Below are 24456 nucleotides of genomic sequence, written 5' to 3'. Positions count from 1 at the left end.
AAGCATTGGCCGCTGCCGGAAAGTATTAAAGTTGTATTGACATGGCTGGCCAGTGGCGAACAGGATTTGCTAATACCTCGAGAGCTATGTGGATGGGTGGCGTGTGAATTTCACATGAAGAAGAAAAAGTTAATCGCCAAGCTTTCGTGGTGGAGTTCTCCTTCTATATATAGTGAATATTATTGTGTACTTAAGGACTGTTGTCTGTTGCAGTTGCTCGTGCTAGTGGCCAGCAAAAAATTCACTACAGTGGTGGCAAGGCGAGTTATGTTCTGGAACGGCCATGAAATTATGTTACTAAAGTGGCTAGAAATAGCGCCTCGCATTTGTAAGTTTGGATTTGGTGCTTAGTCGCATGCTGAAGGTAGCTGGATCACTTGAACGTCATTTCTTAATTTAGTTATAGATTTATAATTTTCTGGTTTTACGAATTAGTGGTAGTTGCTGTTTCTTAATAATTTCTTGTGTGTATGGAACGCAAGTGGCCATGATAAGTATAGGTCACATTGTGTTTTATCGTCGGATAGAGGCCGTGTGTATTTTGGTCTGTGGTCATAGGGGCCGTGCTTATTGCATTAGCGAGCTATTGAAGTGACATTAGTTTTCTATTGCAATTTCATGTACCTATCTGAACGTTGATTTCACGTTAGGTACTGCACGAAACAAACACATTTTTAAGTCCTTTTTTTATTTGGCCTTTGTGCTACTTTCGATAGGTATCACTGAGGAGGCGCAATCTCCAATTCATAATTTGTAACTCACCAGACATTTTTATGTTAAATACAGATCTGAATGTCATTTTCACCACAGTTGTCACACACCACAGTAGAGGAGATCGTCCTGTGAATCATATAAATTGTGTTAAGCATTTATTGTGTTTCTGTGGAATAACAGCTCAGGAAGTCAACCTGCCATTTACCATACGAGTGTGGACGAGAGATCTTGAGGCTGCACCCAACCTGGCCAGAGTGCCGGACCAGTAGGCGTTAATTCTGTTCGCAGTGGCGACACACGTGTATCGTACTTCTTTGTCGATATTAAAATGTATAGATACGCTGCAATATTAGTAAATTTTTACTGTAGCTGATAATGCATTCAGAATGAATTTTCACTCTGCAGCGGTGTCTGCGCTGATGTGAAACTTCCTGGTGGATTAAAACTGTGTGCCGGACCGAGACTCGAACTCGGGACCTTTGGCTTTCGAGAGCAATTGCTCTGCCAATTGAGCTATCGCAAATGGATTCACGTTTCGGAGGTCGCGCTTTGGCATTTCAGTTTGTGGAGCACTTGCCCATGAAAGGCAAAGGTCCCAACTTCGAGTCTTGGTCCGGTAAACAGTTTTACCCTTCCAAGAAGTTTGATAATGCATTTTTCACATTTTTGATCATTTATACATTAATTCAAGGAAAATTCTTTAAAATCTGAAATATTTGCATACATACATATAAAATCAGTGTCGTAGTCGGTACCAGCGCTGTTGACCAGGATGTCGACTCCATTGAGGTTTTCCCTAATCCACTTGAAAGCTGAGAGGATGCTTTCTTCTTTTCCCACGTCTCCCTGAAGAGCGTACAGTTTTCCTGGCGACCCCTTCACTTCAAGGGCCTAAGGTGAAACACAAAGAACGCTTGTAAATGCTTCATAAGACAACAATGGCACAGCGATATGAAACACGGCCCTGATATGTTGCTCTACTACAGAATGTTAGACATGTTGTTTCATGCACGGTGCAAGCGCTGGTGCTCTGTTGTGTGGGCAGCCTTGCGGTCGTTGCCTGCCTCTTGGGCCGTCTGTGCGGACACTGTGGCGGGTGGCGTACCGGTTTTAACTGAGAAAGAAGTAGACGAGATAGGAGCGGCCTTGGAAAGAGGAAAGGGAAAATCGTTGCGCTGTGAAACTCGACATACTGTTGTGGCAGTGACCTCTGCTACAAATATCGCTGTTCACGAATTCAAACAGAAACTTGACAAATCAACGGTAGTGTGTCCATTCACCAAGTCACATACTGCTAGCGCGAAAAATAATTGTCGGTACGCCTCTGTATTGGCTCTTATTTCTCTAATTTTCTCGCCGTAGTCATCACGCGAGGTGTATATGCTGTCAGACTCTTCTCGGAAAGCGCTTTCTCGAAATTTCAGTTGTGAACCTATCCATGATGCGCAACGCGTCTCTTGTAACGTCTCCCAATGTAGTTTGTTGAGGATCCGGGTAACGTTCTGGCACTGACTAAACAATCCCATGACGAAATTATTAATTGAAGCCAAAAAGAGGCGTATTACTGTTAATAATATAATTGAACTATAAAGTTCGAATTAAGGAAATGTAAAGCCAATATGAAAGCTGCTAACTTTTTATATTAGCGGTTAAACTCCGTTAACATTTCTAAAATTTATATAGTTTAAATAAAACATTACATTTTCACTGTAAAAATAATATATCTATATTTATAAATACCTAAAAGTAAAAATACTTCCTTAACATCTTCAGTGTCACGCTCTAATTATAAGCTATTTAAGTACACGAAAAACAACATCACTAAAATAAATATTCAAAAAATAAAAGTTAAAAGATAAATCTTGAAATTAGAATCATATCAACCCTGAATATGTCCAATTAAATAAATAAATAATCTATATAAACCATGGCCACCAAATAACTCACCTCAACCATAATCAAATGATTTCGATGAATAATAACCTAATTTTAAAGGAATATATCTAACAAACTTAGTTGAAAGAAAAGGTATAAATCATATAGAACCAGCAAATCTAACAAAAGGAAGCATACTTAAAGAAAACAAATTATGTGAAAAATCAAACTTAGAAATAAGATAACCCAAATAAGCACCTAAAACAACAACTGTAATAGTCTAAAACTTTAAATAATAAGGTAAAGCAATCATATGAGGAAAAGGAAAAATTAATCAAGATAAAAGACTACCACCAAAAACAGCAACAAACAATAAACCAATCATACCAAACGAAATATAATAACCCTTATCATCAAACGAAAATCTAGAATAAAAATTATTATCCCCAGATATCGAATAATAAAATAAACGAAAAGAATAAGAAACAGTTAAGCCAGTAGAAAAAAATAAAGAAAAATAAATTAAACAATTAATTCATCTTAAACAAACCATTTCAAGAATCAAGTCCTTTGAGTAAAACCCTGCCAAAAAAGGTATACCACACAAAGATAAACTAGAATCATTAAAACAAACAGAAGTTAAAGGTATAAAATTAACATTGAGCCTATAAAACGAATATCCTGAGAATCCTTTAAATTATGAATTATTGAACCTGCACACATAAATAATAATGTCTTAAATAAAGCATGGGCTAATAATCTCTCTCTCTTCTATCAGTTCCTACCTGGTCAGGATCCTATATTGATGAACAACGCTCAAGTATCGGTCAAAGAAGTGCATTATGAGCCACTTCCTTCGTGGGTGAGCTACATTCGCATGAATATCAGCCTGACACGCACTTTTCCTTCCAATTGTTTTATGCTACCATTCTACTAAACGTCCCTCTGGATAGTTACTCCTAGATATCGTTTCCAGCAGTCTCTCACGAATAGTGTAGTTGTACTGTAGTGGCTTTCTTGTCCTACGTATGCGCAACTAGTTACAGTTATTTACGTTCAGGGTCAACTGCTAGAGCCTGAACCACTGATCAGACTGCTGTGAACGTCATTCTGAAAATCGCTACTGCCTTCTGGCGTTGCTATTTTGTTATAGATAATCACATCATCTGCGAACAGCCTTAAAGAGCATCCAACGCTTTCTACTGGATCATTTACATACGGCATATTTTAAACAGCACTGGTCCAAGCAAACGCTGTAGTTTTGAAAATCCTCATCAGTTACATGTAGAGGATTTATATTATGTAAAAATCTGACTGTGGTCAGTAATTAGTGTAATATAAATTACTGCAACAATTTTTTTTTCCGCCTAGTTCTGGTAGGCACGCGAACAATATATTGCAGCCTTTCCTCAGAGATCTAATAACTGAGGAAAAGAAAGTTATTTCAGGGAGGGAAATGCTAGAGCACACATCGCCAACGCGTTTTTGACAGTATTACGAGGTGTTATTATGGTGGGATTGTCCAACGACAGGATAGTTCTTTGTGCTCGCAGCCTGCATGCTGCGTCACTGATTCCCACGCATCGTCATAGCGAAATATCCTGTTTATGCCAGCTAGTTTATTTGTACTTTAGTGTAATTGAAGGGGACGGCTGAAAAAAGTGATAACTCACATGAGCATATTTTGAGGTATTCTGCACAAAACCTCCCCGTTCTTTACCTTATCAGTCCACCTAATTTTCTACACTCCTCTGTAGAGGTTCATCTCAAATCCTTAGATTCTCTATTGTTCCGTTTTTCTCACAGTCCATGTTTTTGTAGCATACAGTGCTGTGCTTCTTCCTCAAATTTAGCTCTATGTTTGACACTAGTAGACTACTCTTGGGCAGAAATGCCCTTTTTACCAGTGCCAGTCTGCTTTTTATGTCGTCCTGCTCTGTCTGTCATGACTAGGTAGAAGAATTCCTTAACTTCACTTACTTCCTGACCATCAATTCTGACGTTAAGTTTCTCGCTATTCTCATTTCTGCTACTTCTCATTACTTTCGTCTTTCTTCGATATACTCTCACAAGGGAACCTCCCCATCACACCCCCCTCAGATTAAGTTATAAGTTGGCACAGTGGATAGGCCTTGAAAAACTGAACACAGATCAATCGAGAAAACAGGAAGAAGTTGTGTGGAACTATGAAAAAAATAAGCAAAATATACAAACTGAGTAGTCCATACGCAAGATAAGCAACATCAAGGACAGTCTAAGCTCAGGAGCGCGGTGGTCCCGTGGTTAGCGTGAGCAGCTGCGGGACGAGAGATCCTTGGTTCAAGTCTTCCCTCGAGCGAAAAGTTTAATTTTTTATTTTCAGACAATTATTATCTGTCCGTCCGTCCGTCCGATGCGAGGTAACTGCGCCATAGTATGGGGACGCTACACCTAAAGAAACATCGAAACATCCACAAGAAAACCTAAATCGGGCAAGGTAGAAGAATCTTTTTACCCATTCGCCAAGTGCACAAGTTAGGTGGGTCGACAACATATTCTTGTCATGTGACGCCCATGCGGTCACCAGTGTCGTATAGAATATATCAGACGTGTGTTCCTATGGAGGAATCGGTTGACCTATGGCCTTGCGATCAAATGTTTTCGGTTCCCATTGGAGAGGCACGTCCTTTCGTCTACAAATCGCACGGTTTTGCAGTGCGGTCGCAAAACACAGACGCTAAACTTATTACAGTGAACAGAGACGTCAATGAACGAATGGACAGATCATAACTTTGCGAAAATAAAGGAAGTAAATTTTTCACTCGAGGGAAGACTTCAACCGAGGACCTCTAGTTCCGCAGCTGCTCACGCTAACCACGGGACCACGGCGCTCCTGAGTTAACAGAATCCTTGATGTTGCCTATCTTGCGCATGGACTACTCAGTTTGTATATTTTGCTTATTTTTTCATAGTTCCACACAACTTCTTCCTGTTTTCTCGATTGACCTGTGTTCAGTTTTTCAAGGCCTGTCCACTGTGCCAACTTATAACTAAATCTGACCGGGGTGCGATGGGGAGGTTCCCTTGTCAGTTCATATTCTACACTCATTAGACTGTTCATTCCATTCAGTAGATCATGTAATTCTTCTACGCTTTCGCTGAGAATAGCAACGTCACCAGCGAATCATATCACTGATATCCTTTCACTATGAATTTTAATTCCACTCCTGAGCCTATATCTTACTTCTATTATTGCTTTTTCGATGTATAGATCGAGCGGTAGGAGCGAAAGACTACATCCCTGTCTTACGCTCTTTTTAATCTAAACATTTCATTCTTGGTCTTCATAGTATCAGAGAATAAATTATTTTTTTAAATGTAGAACTTGTTTGGAATATAATAAATGGATGTGTCGTTTAGAACAAGTGTGCCGTGAGTTACGACAGACTGCATTTCCGTCCGTTGCGATGAGTCTTCCTGCCACCCAGTCAGTCAGAGGTCGCCACGCTCGAGCTGTGTGAAGCCTTGGCCGGAGAGGAAGGCAGTCCGTGCAGAGCCACTGTGGAAGGACAAGAAGGGAGCAACTGAGATGGGCGAGAGCTGTAAGGGCGGAGATGCAAGTTCGCGTGGCCAACAGTGGAACAGGGTGGTTGAGTCGGGCGAGAGCTAGCAGTCAACGAACCTTGTTGTCAATGCGCGGACATGGGTTCCTGTTTGGAGTAGAAGGACGGCGACTTGCGTCTTGGCTCCAGAGGTGGCTGTGCTAATATACTCAAGTGGACAATCGCAGTGGTGTGTCCTCTTGAGCAGCAGTGCACACGAAAAGTATCGTGCCTGTGGTACTTGACGAAAACATTGGCTGTAGAGTCACTTGCATTCTGGTTGCGACTCACCTCCAGTCTGAGCCAGCAGTTGGAGGAGTCAGTGATTTCCTATCTACTACTGTCAGTGGGGCCGCTGCAAGGCCTATGTGTGTTTAGATGGAATACGTTTTAGTTGTTAAATGTTTGTGTGAATTGGACCTAGAGGGGATGCTCTAATACACTATAAGACACACACACAAAAAAAGAAACGAAGCACCACCAAGGGATTATCCGAACGCGCCGGAAGTCGGTAGAAGTGATGTACTAGTACAGACAAGCAAATGATGACAATTCCAGAAAAGTCGGATGATTTATGCAAGAGAAAGAGCTTCACAAACTGAACAAGTCAATAACGCGTTGGTCCAACTCTGGCCCTTGTGCAAGTAGTTATTCTATTTGGTTCAAATGGGTCTGAGCACTATGGGACTTAAGTTCTGAGGACATCAGTCCCCTAGAACTTATAACTACTTAAACCTAACTAACCTAAGGACATCACACAGATCCATGCCCGAGGCAGGATTCGAACCTGCGACCGTAGCGGTAGCGCGGTTCCGAACTGTAGTGCCTAGAACCGCTCGGACATCCCGGTCGGCTATTCTATTTGCCACTGACGCATTTGCTGGATGTCCTTCTGAGGGATATCGTGACAAATTCTGTCCAACTGGCGTGTTAGGTTGTCAAAATCCCGAGCTGGCTGAAGGGCCATGCCCATAATGCTCTTAAAGTTCTCAATTGGGGAGAGATCCGGCGACCTTGCTGGCCAGGGTTGAGTTTGGCAAGCACGATGACAAGTATCGGGAATGTAAACGTAGGCTTCCGCGACCGTTGTCACGGTCATTAAAATTCTTCTGGGTTTGAAGCCGCATTGTCATCTGTAAAATTCCGACGTTTCGGCGACTGTTGCAAGGCGCCTTCCTCAGGGTATGTTGCTAACTGCTGAATGAGCAGTAGTTTGGATACTTATATACTATGGAGGAGTGCTGTCATTGGATGTGAGGGTGAGGAGAAAGCGTATTAGGAGTTCATTTTACTGGTCTTTGCATTACGTATTGTCATGGGTGGAAATGGGCATTTTCCATTGGAGTTTCCTTTACTGCTTACCATTGGTGGAAATCGGTGAATAGGAGACTGAGAGGCGACTGCAACTTCCTAGTATCGGCTAGGGCGCGTCAGCGCTCTGTGTACCCTCCACCGCTGTGGCCAACCGCGCGCTTGTTGCTCTGCGATAGCTGTCCTTCCGCAAAGCTGTCACTGCTCGCTTGCAGACGCGGAAGTGTTAAGACGTGCTACGCGGTCGCTCTTCCGTGTGACGCAGCTTTCGTTTGGTACGGTTTTCTGTTAGGCACATTAACACCTGACATTACTATCGGTGACGGCAAGCCCCGCCATGTATGGTGGGGTGTATGGAGAAGGGGGTGGTGACTTCGACGCCCCTATGGGACAACATCAACAACAACCACCTGCCCAGCGGCGACATCCAGATGCAGCACCCTTACCAGCTCCTCCAGGAACTACATTGGACAACACGGCGGCTGTGATCAGCCACTCGTTAGCAGTTGTTCGGGGAGAATCTGGAATACAGCCGGCAGAAGAGTATATGGATTTATCGGAACAGGATTCCTCCAGCTTCTCCGCTACGAGAAACAAGCGACAAAGTGAGGTCAGTCTGGATTTAAGAAATTCCAAAACCTTCACAGCAGACGCTAATCAACTCTTACCTGTAACTGACGTTTCAAATGTAGCTGACCCCCTGTAGCAACTGCTTCTGGGCTCACTCCTAACCAACATGCTGCAACTAACACCCCTCCTGTGAGACCTGCACCTACTCCGAGGTCTCTCAACTTTTACAAACGTACAGACAGGGGACCATTCGTAGTTTACATGGAATGTTTGGACAAAAACTTAGGCCGCTTGCACCCTGTGGCACTAGGGAAATTATAGCATATTTCCATGGAAGAAGTGAAGAAATCTATACTTAACATCTCTTCAGCAGGAAAAACAAAAGTTAAGGTGGAACTGAAAACCCCAGACAAGGCTAATTTCCTAGTTACCAGTGAGGTACTAAAATCAAAAAATATAGAAGCATACATTCCTTCCTTTGTTGTCCATAAGATCGGAGTAATCAGGAAAGTAGACACCAACTTTGAAGAATCGGAGATTTTGGAAGTCGTACAATCTCCCTTCCCTGTTGTAAGCGTTCGGAGGTTTACGAAGAGATATGGTAAAGACCAAATCGTTAAATTGCAGACCTGTTTGTTAACCTTCGACTCTCAAACCTTACCGGAAGCCGTGTCTATTCACGGAACAAGATGTCCCGTAGACCTTTATGTACCAACTGTCAGGCAGTGCTTTAATTGTCTTCGTTACGGGCACATCAGCAAACAATGTCGATCTCAGATGAGATGCATTAAATGTAGTGGTCCTCATAATGTTGAATCCCGTGTCTCACCTATCACTATTTGCGCTCATTGCGGGGGACAACACGCATCCACGGACCGTTCCTGCCCGGAATACCATATACGGCGACGAGCTCAAGAATTAGCTACGTTCAACAACATTGACTTCAGGGATGCGCTGTCTATTGCTCGTATGCCAACCTATGCATCCGTCACCGGGGTTCAACAACATCACTTGCCGGCTCCTATCATTCCTGCTCCAACAAATTTGAGCTCTCCGGACTTTCAAAACCCACAACTCTTCCCGCCGCCGCCCGCCGCAAGCATGCAGAGTCAACAACGCGGAAGTGGGGACGCAACTCAGTGTGCAACTGTGCCCCAGCAGACACACGTCGCTTACCGGCCTCCCCAGCGGCAGGCGCAAGTAAACAACCAAAGTAACGTTCGTGAGTGGTCTCAGTACCGCAAGCTGTTATATCCCATGCAACATTCATTCACTCTTATCAGCCAAAATCCATACCAGCCTGCTGCTCACAGATTAGCAACCCCACAAGCGCCGAATCAACGACAGCCTCAAGGTCATGCTAAACTTATAGATAAGATAATAAATGTGATTGATATTGTCATGCAAAACATGAGACGAAATAGAGCTATGAACAATTCCGATACCCGGCACCTCGTTACTGGCATATTTAAATCTCTCTCTCCCTAAATTATGGCGGCTTTAAAAGTACTGCAGTGGAATGCGAGATCGGCTAATTCTAATAGAGAAAGCTTGCAACGAGAACTGTTCGTAAGTCAGCCTGATATCGTTCTGTTATGTGAAACTTGGTTCAAATTCGAACGAACTGTTCGCTTTCAAAATTATTCTATAGTAAGGGAAGACCGCCTCGAAGGGTAGGGCGGCGTAGCTATACTGGTAAAAACTTCGCTGCCGCATCGATCACACCCGTTACACGTACCTGTCACCAACCTTCAATTAGTTGCTGTGGAGATACGAACTGCCCACAAAACCTTTACAGTTGTCTCGTTGTATAACGCTCCCCACCACAGTATCGTGGAAGATGACTGGAGACAATTAATAAGTCAGCTTCGTCCTCCCTTTATCGTAGCTGGAGACGTGAATGCCCACCATGTAGTGTGGGGAGGAGACGTGACAGACAGGAACGGCAGGACCTTGATAAGCGTTATCGAAGATAATAACCTAGTGATACTCAACGATGGCTCTCCTACTATGATAACTTCACCTCTCCGTAGACCCTCCGCAGTTGATATAACTCTTTGCACCCCCTGCTTTACTGAAATATCTAATTGGTGCGTTAAAAAGGATTCAATGGGATCCGATCATCTCCCAATAGAGTTTCACATTAACATCGACGTCTATACTACGCACATCTGTTACTCTAATAGTGCGTGGAAAATCAAGGAAGCCAATTGGGCCTCTTATCAGGAAACGGTTCGGCGGGCACTCGCAAATATGAGACGTGACTTACGGGACGAAGATGCATACCCAGTTCTACTCAATGCTATGAACGTCGCAGCTGGCATCAGCATCCCTAAGAAAAAAGAGTTTACAGTAATGAAGCACCGTTCTCCTCCTTGGTGAATTCTGAATGCTCTCGGTAAATTGCGAAGCGACGACTCGCCTTGAAAACCTATCGTCAGAATCCTTCATTGGACAACTTCTTGGCTGTGCAAAAAGTGAATGCGCGAGTTAACAAATTCCTGAAGAAAACAAAGAAGGGCAGTTGGAAACAATTTTGCCTGTCCCTAAATAATGAAACCAGTATGGCAAGCATCTGGCATAAAATAAAAGCTTTTAGAACAAGAAGACTGTCTTCCTCCCCCCCTGCTACCACGGCCTGGTTAGAGGAATTCATAGATACAATCGCTCCTCCCACGGTGCCATTTTTAAGCCATCGGTTCCCTGCTGAAGAAGACCGCTATCATGTTCTCCTTCGTCCTTTCTCTAAAGAAGAACTCAACGAAGCTATTAAAGTATCGAGCGACAGTTGCCCTGGCATTGATCATATACACTACTCTATGCTTGCACAGCTGCCTATAGAAGCGAAAGACTTTCTCTTGAACATTTTTAATCAGTACTGGATGAAGAAAGACCTCATATCAACATGGAAGACGCAAGTAATAATTCCAATTCTCAAAAGTGGTAAAGATCCAAATGTCGGTACTAATTATAGACCTATTGCCTTGTCGTCGTGTGTTGCAAAAACACTGGAACGAATGGTAAAAAGGAGACTAGAATGGTGGCTTGAAAAAAGTAATTTGTTGCCTCGGAGTCAATACGGCTTCAGAAAAGGCAAAGGGACCATGGATAACCTGTTTTTGCTTAATATGGATATCACGTCAGCCTTTCAAACGAAAGAGACAGTAGTGGCAGCTTTTCTTGACGTTAAGGGAGCATATGATCACATACAAATACCGATACTCTTGGACAAACTGGCAGGATTCGGAATTCCTTCACGGATGATCTACGGTATCAGTACCCTGATTACTCAAAGAACGATCTACGTCCGTTTCAAAGGTACCATGATCGGACCTTTTTATGTCTCCCAGGGCTTGCCGCAAGGTGCAATTTTAAGGCCTCTCCTGTATACTCTATATACGCACGACCTAGAACGCATACTTACTCCCCCCACAAAAATCCTACGGTATGCTGATGATATATGTGTTTGTTCTACTGCTGCTTCATATCTTCAGGCCAAAAGGGCATTAACCACAACCATCGCACACATCGATGAGTGGCTCTCTCTCGATGGGCTGGAGATCTCGGCTGAGAAATCAGCAGTCGTTCCCTTCTCCAAGTCGACGACAGCTCGCACTGAAGATCACATTACCGGTGGCAAGTACACCTTCCAAATAAAATCTCACGTTCGATTTCTGGGGATGATTTTTGACTCTCGGTTAAGCTGGGCGCTCCACATCCGATCCACCGTTACCAAGTGTGAAGAAGGTTTAAATATAATCAGATCACTCACTCGTGTCTGGTGGGGAGCGCACCAGAGTGTTTTACTCACCGTGTACCGAGGAATAATTCGATCTCTATTAGACTATGGCTGTCAATTCTACCACACTGCGTCAAAGATTCATCTCTCCAAATTAGATTTCAATATAGAGCCATTCGTACCTGTCTTGGAGCCATGCGATCGACGCCCACCAACGCCCTTTTAATAGAAGCAGGGGAGATGCCCTTGAACACTAGGCGCCAAATGTTATCGGACAAACTCTACATTCAAGGCATGGCCATTATGGATAGTTCCGTCTATCAAAGTAGAGACTGCATTTATCGACTGTGGATTGCATCCCACGGAAGGAATAAAGTGCCAGCCGTTTGTGCCAGCTTTGACACTTGGTCACCTGTCATACATTCTATACGGCGTTCAGCGCATCTACCTGTTTTTGAATATGATCTTCAAACGCTCTGCTCCGAGATCCCAGTCCATTATTTAAGTACGACCTGGCTGGACAGTACTAATGTCAACGTTGGCTTCAATCGTCTCGTTCAAGCACAATGGCCGGGTTTTCTCTGTGTATATACCGATGGCTCCAAAATTCTGCAAGAAGAGTGTACAGGATGCGCTTTTTTCTGTCCTCAAATCCAGATCCGCAAAACCTTCAAACTGCCTACGAGCACTTCTATTTTTACGGCGGAGACAGTGGCAGTTTTAGAAGCACTTAAGTTTGTCTCTAGCACTTCCTTCCCCAAGATATTGATAGTATCTGACTCGCAAAGCATTCTTAAAAACATTCAGTACAGTCGATGGAACAAAACAACCAACAGTTATACCTTGGATGTGATATCTGAATATACTCGCTGCACACGCACGAGCCGGACGATCCATTTGTTGTGGGTACCTTCCCACTCTGGTATCCTCTATAATGATGAAGTTGATGCATTAGCCAAACAAGCGGCAACCTTAGGCACCGTCCTAGATCTGCACCTTCCTTATACAGACTACTTATGTGAAGTCAAGGATTACGCAAGACAACAATGGCAGGAAATGTGGAATGTTTCTCAACAGACAAAAGGCGGTTATTACGCAGTGCTACAACCTCGGATTCCTTCACAGCCGTGGTTCATGAGGACACATCTGGGCCGATCCACGATTTCTACCATCATAAGACTCCGCTTCAATCATGCCTCTTTCCCACAACATCTACATCGGATCAACGTTTACAGTTCACCACCATGTGAGTGTGATCCTGAGTCGGAAGCTGATGTCAACCACATCTTATTTATGTGCCCCAAATTTGACCGTGAACGGTTGGTCTTTCTGAAGACATTGCTGAGTATGGGCTACCATCTTCCTCAATCAGCTTCTTCTCTTTTGTGTACTAAAGACGTTCGTCTATATAAAGTGATAGTTAACTTCATCAATAGTACTGGTTACAATCTGTAGGTTTTAATGGTGTACGTAAATTATAAATATGTCTTGAGATGAGGATATTTCAGAATTGGTATGAATTGTAAGCGAAGACACTTTTAATTATTTTCCAATGCAATTCAATTCAATTTTTAAAACATTATGTACAAAACTGTAACAGTTAAGCTTTTTATTCTTGTAAATATGCATTTCTGTATTTGTTTATTCAATTATGTATACAGTGTCACTATGTGTTGCCGATGGCTAAATTGAGTACACACTCAAAGGCCAAATAAATAAAAAAAAAAAAGTTGTCACTGCTGGCAGCCAAGACGCTGGAAGTCGGTGCCAGTCTTCTCTATTCTGTCGGGTCACTTGGCTATTTCTATAGCCTCTCTAACTTCCTCCTCCAACTAAACGGCTGTTTCGCCTGTACGCGGGCCTCTCGAAATTCGATCTTCATCCTGCACTGTTCCTGATGTTCTGCCACCGCTGATTTGTTGTATTGTATTTGGGGCGGATAGATCTCTCGTGTTCAGTTAACCTTGTGCTTATTGGACTGGCGCCGAAACGTCGGTGTTTTACAGATGCGGCCTCAAACAGGAATTTTATTGAATTAGCGGAAAGTCTCGCAGTGTGCGGGCGATCACTATCTTGCTGAAATGTAAGCCCAGGACGGCGAGCCAATAAGGGCAGCAAAATGGGGCGTAGATTAACGTCAATGTACCGCTGTGCTATAAGGATGCCACGGATAACAACCGAAGGGGTCCTGCTATGAAAAGAAATGGCATCTCAGACCGGTGATCGAGGATCATTCAGAAGCAGGGCTCATACTGAAGACAATTCTACTCCCATCAATGACATTCCAGCCCGAAGACGTGTCTGGAGTCGACCCGGAGAATGGTGGGATACCAACCTGACTGTCGCGCCATACGGCCCGACAACCGCCAGTTATGGTCTGCGGTGCCATTTCTTTTCTTAGCAAGACCCAGTTGTTTGTCATCCGCGGTACCCTTACAGCACAGCGGTACATTGACGATACTCTACGCCCCGTTTTGTTGCCCTTAATGCCACGCCATCCTGGGCTGACATTTCAACAAGATACTGCTCGCTTGCACTTTATGAGCTTTCTACTGCTTGTCTGCGTGCTTGCCAAACTCTGTCTTGGCCAGCGAGGTCGCCAAGTCTCTCCCCAACTGAGAACGTTTAGAGCATTATGGGCAGGGCCTCCCAACCAACTCGGCGATTTTGACCATCGAACGCGTCAATTGGGCAGAATTTGGCACGATACCGCTCAGCAGGACACGCAACAACTAAATCACCTGCATAATGGCGAGAGGTGGACCAACGCCTTATTGACTTGCTCAATGTGTGAAGCTCTTCCTTTTGAGTAAATCACTCATTTTTTTCTGAAATTGTAATCATTTGTTTGTCTGCTTAGATAGTATTTTCACGTCGTAACCAGAATCAAATCCAAAACCGAAAGCAGGGTCATCAATGAAAACACTACTGAGAAAACGAAGTTATGGTTTACATAGCGTATGTTTTCACAACGAATTTGACTGGTCTTTCCAGACACTGCCTTACCTCTAGTCAGTTCCAGTGGGAAGATGAGTTTTATGAGCAGGTTGATGGTGTGACCATGGATAACCCATTAAGTCCTACGATTGCAAATTTTTACATGGAAAAATTCGAACAATTAGCTCTGGAAAAAGCGAGTAAGAAACCATGTCGATGGTATCGATACGTGGATGATACATTTGTTTTTTGGTCACATGGCAAGAAAGCTTTAGAGGAATTTTTTTGTTATTTAAATAGTATAAATCAAAAAATCCAGTTTACCATGGAAATGGAGAAAGACAATGCAATATCCTTCTTGGATGTCTACGTCACGAGACAGACTGATGGCAGCTTGAAACATAAAGTCTTTCAGAAGGTTACACATACCGACAGATACTTGCATAAGGATTCCAATCATCATACACAGCAGAAAAGAGGTGTAATTAAAAGTCTAGTGGACAGAGCTAAAACGATTTGTGCGCCGGAACACCTCGACGCCGAGTTAAAACATCTAAAGCAAGCTTTTGAGAAGAATGAGTACTCTAGTAAGGAAATAAATAGAGTTTTGCGACCAAATAACAGGAGGCCTAAGGGCAACGATAGGACACAGCTATGGAAGAACACGGTTTCTCTACATTTCATGAAAAAAGTAACGGATCAAATTTGCAAGATTCTAAGGAAACGTAACGTTCGACCGATTTTCAGACCAACTAAGAAAATAGGCCAAGCACTTCCTTCCGTTAAGGATAAACGTCCCCCTCTGTCTGCAAGTGGTGTATACAAGATTCCGTGTACGTGTGGCAAGGTCTACATTGAAACTACAAACAGAAGTGTGAATACACGGTTGAAGGAACATGATAGTCTTTGCCGACTAGGGAAAACAGACAAATCAGCCGTGGCGGAACATGCTCTTCAATAGTAGTAAAATTTTCGGAAACTGAAGTTTTATGTACTATGACGAACTATTATCCACTGCTACATAGAGAAGCCACCGAAATATATAAACATGGGGATAATTTTAACAGTAAAGAAGAAGCCATGAAACTCAGTGATATATGGACTGTGGCGCTACAGAATCGATGAGAAGTTTTTATCTTTGACGTACTACAATCGATAGTTTAAAAAAATTATCTTTGCTATCACGTGAACTCCAGACCACGCCCACTTTCCACAGTATTTAGGCCGCTCTCCGACGTCCGACTCTGCACAACCAGGAGCACCTGCGAAGATGTCCGTCGTAGCCTTGGACGAAACTTCAGGGATTGAAGAGTTCCATCGATCATTGAAAAATCCAATAGGCCACAGTCGATTAGAGATTCACACAACTGGTTTCACAACTTTTAAGTTGCTTCTGCTGCTGCATATAATGCTATGTAACGTGGTATAGAGAGCAATAACAGAATGCCGTTGGCGTTGGCGTGTCTAGGCAAAATTCACAGCCCGTAAGGTTTTCATGTGTTTTCTGCCATGATAAATATTTCGCGTTTACTGTAGTGGGACAAATATGCATGAGTGCCCTGTACGAGTAGTGGGTAAGATAGTTGACACTGTTTAATGTAACCTGCGGTGCGCTTCGTCGCCAGTCAGTTGTGCAGGGTTAGGACATTCTTATTAGAGGCAGAGTAGCGAGCAGTTGAGTTTCAGAGGAGGAGATCTGATATTTGTAAATCTGGAAGAAACTATTTGGAACTACGGAGATGAAAATATTTTGATAAAGATATTTTCTCGGTTCTGTGGATGGAGAAGATTTTCGAAGGAATATTTCAAGGTAAATAATGCATACGCAAGAATGAAATCCTTGTTGTAAGAACTATTAATTGAAAGAAATCTTTGTCTCTTAGGTAACTAATCATACTTATGATTAGTGTTAATCTTATCTGTTTGTTTTCATTACGTCGTAAATAATGCAATTGGTTTAAATGTCTGTTATTTTTGTAATGAGTGAATTTCGTAATTGTTAGAGTCTTCTGATGTTGTACAGTCTTTTTGCACAATGATCATAGTTTAATTTTTCTAGAACGCTTTTCTTTAAAGTAAAATCCTTCTTCATCATTCTTAGTAAAATTTAAATATTTTGTCATGTGTGCAATGCATCTTACGCCACACGCAGCCCATGTTGTTTCTGACAAGCAAAGCAAAATTTGGTAGTTAGTGGATTATTTTTCTTTAGTTGCTGCATTTCCTGATTTCAATTTGCTTTCGAGAACGCCAGTACACCAGACACAAAACAGGATACTTTTTTTTCAGGGTAGAAGTCACTTCGCATTCCTGTGAGCACACAATACGTAGTCAGAATTTTCAGGCATTGTGCTACGTAAGCAGATTAATTTACTATGAACAACGTAGATAATTTTAAAGAGTTATTTTTTCCGAGTTGGGCAGTATTATATTTTGTAGATACTTCAAGTCAGATATTGAACTTAATGTTATGTAACTTTCAGAACGTACTTCACTATTGAGTTTCAGCTGAATAATTTTCGCTGAGTACACAGTTAGTTTCTTTTGGATTTAATTAGATTCATTTCTATTGTTTCAAATTTAGCATTTGACTACGATTAAAGTTTAACTGTTCACAAGCGCAATATAGGGCCAACCAATAGTCAGTATTGCTCAGCAGCTGAATACAGACGCGTCACACGAGAAGAAAGTTTTTGAAAAAGATTGTTCAGTATTTCCTATATAACTAAATTAAATAGCCTTCAGTTGGTAAAAATATCATCAATAATGAAAGTCCAGTCTGTGTTAAAACCACGAACTGTCATCACTCTACCGATTAAAATACGTTCCTGTGAGCCTATGTCCAGCAAAGGACGGTGCCCTAGCAAATGTCATCCAGGAAAATATTGGGTCCGGTAACCGCCTCCAGACCCAATGTTTTCCTGGCTAACATTTACGAAGAGCATCGTCCGTTGCTTGACGTAGGCCCACAGGAACATACTTTAATCGGTAGAGTGATGACAGTTTTTTTTTTTTAACACAGACTGAACTTTCATTATTGATGATGATTTTACCAATTGAAGAAGGCTAAGAACATTGCCTAGCCAGGCCTATTGTTACTCTACAACATTCTGTAATAGCTCCCTATGCCAGAGGGCACAGCATTATATGCACCGGAAGAGGCAGTTTAGAAGTTGCAAAACCAGTTGTGTGAGTCTCTAATCGACTTCGATAAATACAGCTACTGGAGATGAATTTATATTTCAACAACTGTATGTGAACACCTGTGGTACTGTATGAATTGGTCAATCAAATGTTTTGTTTATAGTTTTGTTAGTATAATAGACATTTACTTAGCCCATCTATTTCCATATATCCTTAGAAACAGAGAACTGAAGATCCATATTTTCTCACATCCTTATCAAGTGAGGTGGCGTACTGGTTACCTCACTAGACTCTTACTCTAGGATGACGGTTCAAATTGGTGACCGAGCGACCCAATTTAAGTTTTCCGTGATTTCCCTAAATCGCTCCAGCCTAACGCCGGGATGGCTCTTTTGAAAGGGCACAGCCGATTTTCATCCCAACTGTAGAAATAATCCGAAGGTTTTGATCCGCCTCTTATGACCTCGCTGTCGATGGGACTTAAAACCCTAATCTTCTCTCCATTTCTCACATCATTTTATTATTCTCTCAGTTAAAACGGTGAAATGTAAATGGAAACACTTCAGAGACAGTTACAGAGGAAACTTTAAAAACTTGGCAAATTGAGGTCACGTGATCCAGGGAAAAGTGCACGGAAACTCAGTTCCACTTGGCCTTGGATTCAGCACATAAACTTTTTAAAAGACTTTTTAAATCCACGAGCTACGCGCAGTTCCTTGCTAGTGGAAACAAAACCATTGACCAAAATGAAATATCTCAAGAATTTTCAATTTGTCTGTGTCACAAGATGAAGAAGATCATTCTGAGAGGTCGTCATTAGCTCTACGCAATGCATCCCCGCCACTGCCAAGCACAGCATCATTAAGAGAAAAGAAAAAACAAATGGGAAAAATATTGAAGATTTTTTGCAGCTAAGGAGGACAAATTAGCTCGGATGAAGGCTCACGAGACATCGCCCATGATGACGACACATATTACTTCCTGAGAATTCTCAGGAGTGCATTAAACTCCCTTGCTCTTCAGACAAATGTTAAAAGTCAATAGCTTGTGTATAATGAATTGGAGACGGTGAATTCAGTATGAAGGTCTCCTTCAAAACAACGATTATGCACTAATTCCTCTTACCTTATCATTATAGACAATATTCCTGCGAAAGTAGATTCTGTTTTGAAATTTGTTATTTAGTGTTCTCCAGTAGATACTGAAATATATTATTATTCATTCTGTAATACGAATAAAAGCTTTCAGTCGAGTTTTTTAGTTGTTCGTGGAACGATAAGAACTCTCTGAGAATTCTTTTCGTTTCAGTGGATACTAATGGGATGGGTCTCTAACAACCTATTTCCTTTGCGTTTCAAAATTGGACAAGTAATTACACTCTCAAAATAATACCAATAAAGCAATGAAGGCATTGTTCTGTAAGGTGGCTCTGACTGACTGGTGGTAAACAGCTTTTGGTAGCAGCTGTGTTATCGCGGCCTTGTATGTTAGTTGTTTTTCATCTCGAAAGCAATTGAGCAGGACGTCATAAACTTTTATTATAGTCCGACGTTAGCGATGTATCAACTTACATTAATTTACTTACAGAATATTCACCACTTCTGGTTTCAAATAAGAAAACATACATTCCACTTAACTGTAGGATATGGAGAAGAAAACTGCTTGCCTTTTATAATGTAAAATGTGAGCTACTGTCAGACCATAGCAGATGATTTTGTAGTTTAAACAGTCGTCGCCGAGTGAATAATTCGTGTATATGTGGAGTTTTCTCTAAATGGATGATTAAAACATACGAAATTTCAACAGTAGGCCAGCAATGATCGCTAGTAATTCGTTTTTCTTTCCTGTAATGTCTGACGTTAATCTCAAGCCATGCGGACTCAAGTCGGCTCATGATCGCGGCCTTGACATCATTAAATAACTCGCATTTATTTCTAACTGATGGCGGCTATCAGTATCACTACCATTTCAAGGTCTTTTATACTTTTAACTACATTTCACTTGCAGTAATGTATGGTCTGAAAAAGTGGCAAACGGGAACCTACAAGCCATCACACTTTTTCAGTACAAGATTTGTAAGTCAGATGCACAAGCTCATCAATCAGAGTCATTTCACGATGATACTTCGGACGTATTTTACTGAACATCAAATATAAGCTTTTACAATTGATGATAGAAAGAAAGAGTGAGAGTAAAACAAGAAAAAGTCGAAGAAGAATACATTGAATACGAAACATAAAGCAATGGATGGGATTACCATGCATAAAGCTACTTACACTACTGGCCATTAAAATTGCTACACCAAGCAGAAATGCAGATGATAAACGGGAATTCATTGGACAAATATATTATACTAGAACTGACATGTGATTACATTTTCACGCAATTTGGGTGCATAGATCCTGAGAAATCAATACCCAGAACAGCCACCTCTGGCCGCAATAATGGCCTTGATACGCCTGGCCATTGAGTCAAACAGAGCTTGGATGGCGTGTACAGGTACAACTGCCCATGCAGTTTCAACACGATACCATAGTTCATCAAGAGTAGTGACTGGCGTATTGTGACGAGCCAGTTGCTCGGCCACCATTAACCAGACGTTTTCAATTGGTGAGAGATCTGGAGAATGTGCTGGCCAGGGCAGCAGTCGAATATTTTCTGTATCTAGAAAGACCCGTACAGGACCTGCAACATGCGGTCGTGCATTATACTGCTGAAATGTAGGGTTTCGCAGGGATCGAATGAAGGGTAGAGCCACGGGTCGTAACACATTTGAAATGCAACGACCACTGTTCAAAGTGTCGTCAGTGCATATAAGAGGTGACCGAGAAGTGTAACCAATGGCACCCCATACCATCAAGATGGGTGATACGCCAGTATGGCGATGACGAATACACGCTTCCAATGTGCGTTCACCGCGATGTCGCCAAACACGGATGCGACCATCATTATGCTGTAAACAGAACCTGGATTCATCCGAAAAAATGACGTTTTGCCATTCGTGCACCCAGGTTCGTCGTTGAGTACACCATCGCGGGAGCTCCTATCTGTGATGCAGCAACAAGGGTAACCGCAGCCATGGTTTCCGAGCTGAAAGTCCATGCTGCTGCAAACGTCGTCGAACTGTTCGTGCAAATGGTTGTTGTCTTGCAAACGTCCCCATCTGTTGACTCAGGGATCGAGACGTCACTGCACGATCCGTTACAGATATGCGGATAAGATGCCTGTCATCTCGACTGCTAGTGATACGAGGCCGTTAGGGTCCAGCACGGCGTTCCGTATTACCCTCCTGAACCCACCGATTCCATATTCTGCTAACAGTCATTGGATCTCGACCAACGCGAGCAGCAATGTCGCGATACGATAAACCGCAATCGCGATAGGCTACAATCCGACCTTTATCAAAGTTGGAAAAGTGATGGTACGCATTTCTCCTTCTTACACGAGGCATCACAACAACGTTTCACCAGGCAACGCCGGTCAACTGCCTTTTGTGTATGAGAAATCGGTTGGAAACTTTCCTCATGTCAGCACGTTATAGGTGTCGCCACCGGCGCCAACCTTGTGTGAGTGCTCTGACAAGCTAATCATTTGCATATCACAGCATCTTCTTCCAGTCGGTTAAATTTTGCGTCTGTAGCACGTCATCTTCGTGGTGTAGGCATTTTAATGGCCAGTAGTGTAGTTAGAAGAAGTGGACAAAACTGATGTGTTTTAATTGCTTACTTTCTTCAAAATCGTCTTAGAAACATTACGAAACTAAAAGATCACGCGAAATGAAAAGTACACGTTTTCTTACTTCACAAGGAAAGTAAAGCCTCTCAAAAAAAATAAGTTCATAAAACGATGTTGTGTAGCGTTATATACCTGCAAGTGTTTATACAGCGAGGGAATCAGAGAAGTGGATTTTGCCCTACCCAGCGCTCAGTGTGAACGCCCTGGTAGGCGGCTTTGTGCCGACTGGGCTGGCAGCTCCAGTGCATCGCATCCTGGCTCGGCCCGGTGCGCAGTGCGGCTGCAGCCTTACTGCGGCTGTAGTGAAGGCAGAATTTCGGATTTGGTCGGAGATCTACAGCTTTGTGGTCATGATATCAAACGCCGCATGTTGCATCCCTTGCCTCTGATCGACTGAAACTCCTAAATGGCAAATCTGTGATCATTACTACCAGATTACCATAACGTTCAACAACATCATCCACTCCTGGATTAACGACTCTAAATTTTTCCATGCACTGCGCTCATGGTCTGCACACATTAATGCTGTCACTGTTTTTTAGGGTTTCGCGCCTGAATCGGTAACCAACGGAACGTAGCATTGCTTTGTTGTCGGTCTGCTTGTCTCTCCGGCCGTTGCAAGCCCTTTTTCTCTGGAACGGGCAAACGTATCAAGTTGAAACTGATGTTACATACTGAGGCATGTGACTCTTTGGCTGTGTAAAACATTGAAACTTCTAAGTCAATATAATCGAAAGATACGGCCATTTATGTCACTCGTGTTAATACTCGCAAACTCGCGTATCAAAACCTACAGGGTACTTCCCCTTGGCTTAGCATCATGAAATATGGGAAGAAGCAATGTTTCACAGTAAAATGAAAGAAAAAAAACGGAAATCGTCAGTCTGTAATCATACCTCTCGAAAAAATATTTCTTTTGTCAATTGCTATCCGATGACAAACTTGAAAGTAAAACAGTCAGCAGTGTTGTATGCAGACCGATTGTGTCCCAGTGGTCTGCGAAAGTTCATTTCACACACAACTTGAAACGCCATATCTATGTGCAGTAATCGCCCCTGGATATCTGATGATGGATAAATTCCGATACGCGCCATATTAGTAATAAAGTCATTCCTTCCTAGTCTGGTGTTTCACTTTTACCATTGCGACCCAGCCAGTCTGAATGGAGGACTACTGATTATCATAATAATGGTCACCTGCCTCCTGCAAGACTTTAGGTCACGTTTCTATTATTGAAATTAAAATATTCCTGGAAATCTTGGAATACCTCACACCGATATCTTGCCAGTATCAACGTCGATAACAGGCAAAAACTGTCGAGATTCTCCACTCCCGGAATGCATGAACTGTCTATATAATGATGCGTAATGATCTTTGTACCGAGTACTACTAGCACCTGACCAGTTTTCTTCTAATATTTGTGTATCTTCTACTTCGTTTTCTTTTCGTTTTTTTATGCCTTGTAATCCAGAAAGCAACTTCCTTGGTCCATTTTTCACCCATTCGCCTCACTAGTGCCCCACCCAATCGCGTATCATTTTCATTACGGTCAGAACTACACGTACCGCACCAACCTGTTTCTCATCCACGTGCTTGTTTTATTCTCTCTCTCTCTCTCTCTCTCTCTTTCTTTCTTTCTCTCTTTCTCTTTCTCTTTTGCTCTTAGTAAACCGCAACGCTTCTCCCCGCTACTCTGAACAACTCTCAATTACACATACAAAGCGAAGACTGCGTCGTACCAGTGCTACAGATTTTCCGTCCTTTCATTCGCATATTGAAGAAAAAATGGCATACCCTTATAACTTTTATCTTAGAGAGGAATTCTATCTTCTGCGAGACACATTTGTAGTTTTGCTTTGATTCAGATATGCTTCAGCACTTTTCTACTATCGTTCAGTGGGTTTATTTATTTTCTTTCTAAACAATTGTTGTTAACTTCTAAAAGAAACCTTTGGTTTAAAATACTTATATTTGTAAAATGAATGATTATTGTCAAATATTTTACATTAGTTTGAATACTGCACGTAGTTGAGATATCTATCGCTGAGCTGAAGTTGTTCGTTTTCGATAAGTCTAAAAGTTCTAGTTTCATAGTAAAGCCGCGCGGAGTGGCCGCGCCGTTACAGGCGTCATGTCACGGACTGCGCGGCCCCTCCCGCCGGAGGTTCGAATCCTCCCTCGAGCATTGGTGTGCGTGTTGTTCTTTTATTTTTATGCTTATTATTATGCATTTCCGACTGATAATCGCTATACAGGGCGGTCCATTGATCGTGACCAGGCCAATATCTCACGAAATAACCGTCAAACGAAAAAACTACAAAGAACGAAACTTGTCTAGATTGAAGGGGAAAACCAGATGGCGCTATGGTTGGCCCGCTAGATGGCGCTGCCATAGATCAAACGGATATCAACTGCGTTTTTTTAAAATAGGACCCCCATTTTTATCACATATTCGTGTAGTACGTACAGAAATATGAATGTTTTAGTTGGACCACTTTTTTCGCTTCGTGATACATGGCGCTGTAACAGTCACAAACATATGGCTCACAATTTTAGACGAACTGTTGGTAACAGGTAGGTTTTTTAAATTAAAATACAGAACGTAGGTACGTTTGAACATTTTATTTCGGTTGTTCCAATGTGATACATGTACCTTTGTGAACTTATCATTTCTGAGAACGCATGTAAATACCACATTACTGCAATAAATGCTCAAAATGATGTTCGTCAACCTCAATGCATTTGGCAGCATGTGTAACAACATTCCTCTCAACAGCAAGTAGTTCGCCTTCCGTAATGTTCGCACATGCATAGACAATGCGCTGACGCATGTTGTCAGGTGTTATCGGT

At 42.3% G+C, this 24456-nt stretch overlaps 1 protein-coding gene across 1 annotated transcript in view; it reads right to left on the bottom strand.

Moving 5' to 3' along the window:
* LOC126457076 (dehydrogenase/reductase SDR family member 11-like) overlaps nt 1–24456 on the bottom strand; it is a 49011-nt gene that overhangs the window by 14036 nt on the left and 10519 nt on the right. Inside the window, exon 2 of the mRNA XM_050093077.1 lies at nt 1443–1605. Coding sequence (XP_049949034.1) covers nt 1443–1605 — 163 coding nt within the window. The remainder of the gene's footprint in view (nt 1–1442; nt 1606–24456) is intronic.

The sequence above is a fragment of the Schistocerca serialis genome, chromosome 2 (genome assembly GCF_023864345.2).
Source record: "Schistocerca serialis cubense isolate TAMUIC-IGC-003099 chromosome 2, iqSchSeri2.2, whole genome shotgun sequence".
NCBI lineage: Eukaryota > Metazoa > Arthropoda > Insecta > Orthoptera > Acrididae > Schistocerca > Schistocerca serialis.
Note: the sequence above shows the minus strand (reverse complement) of the source record. Positions and strands in the feature narration are given on the sequence as shown.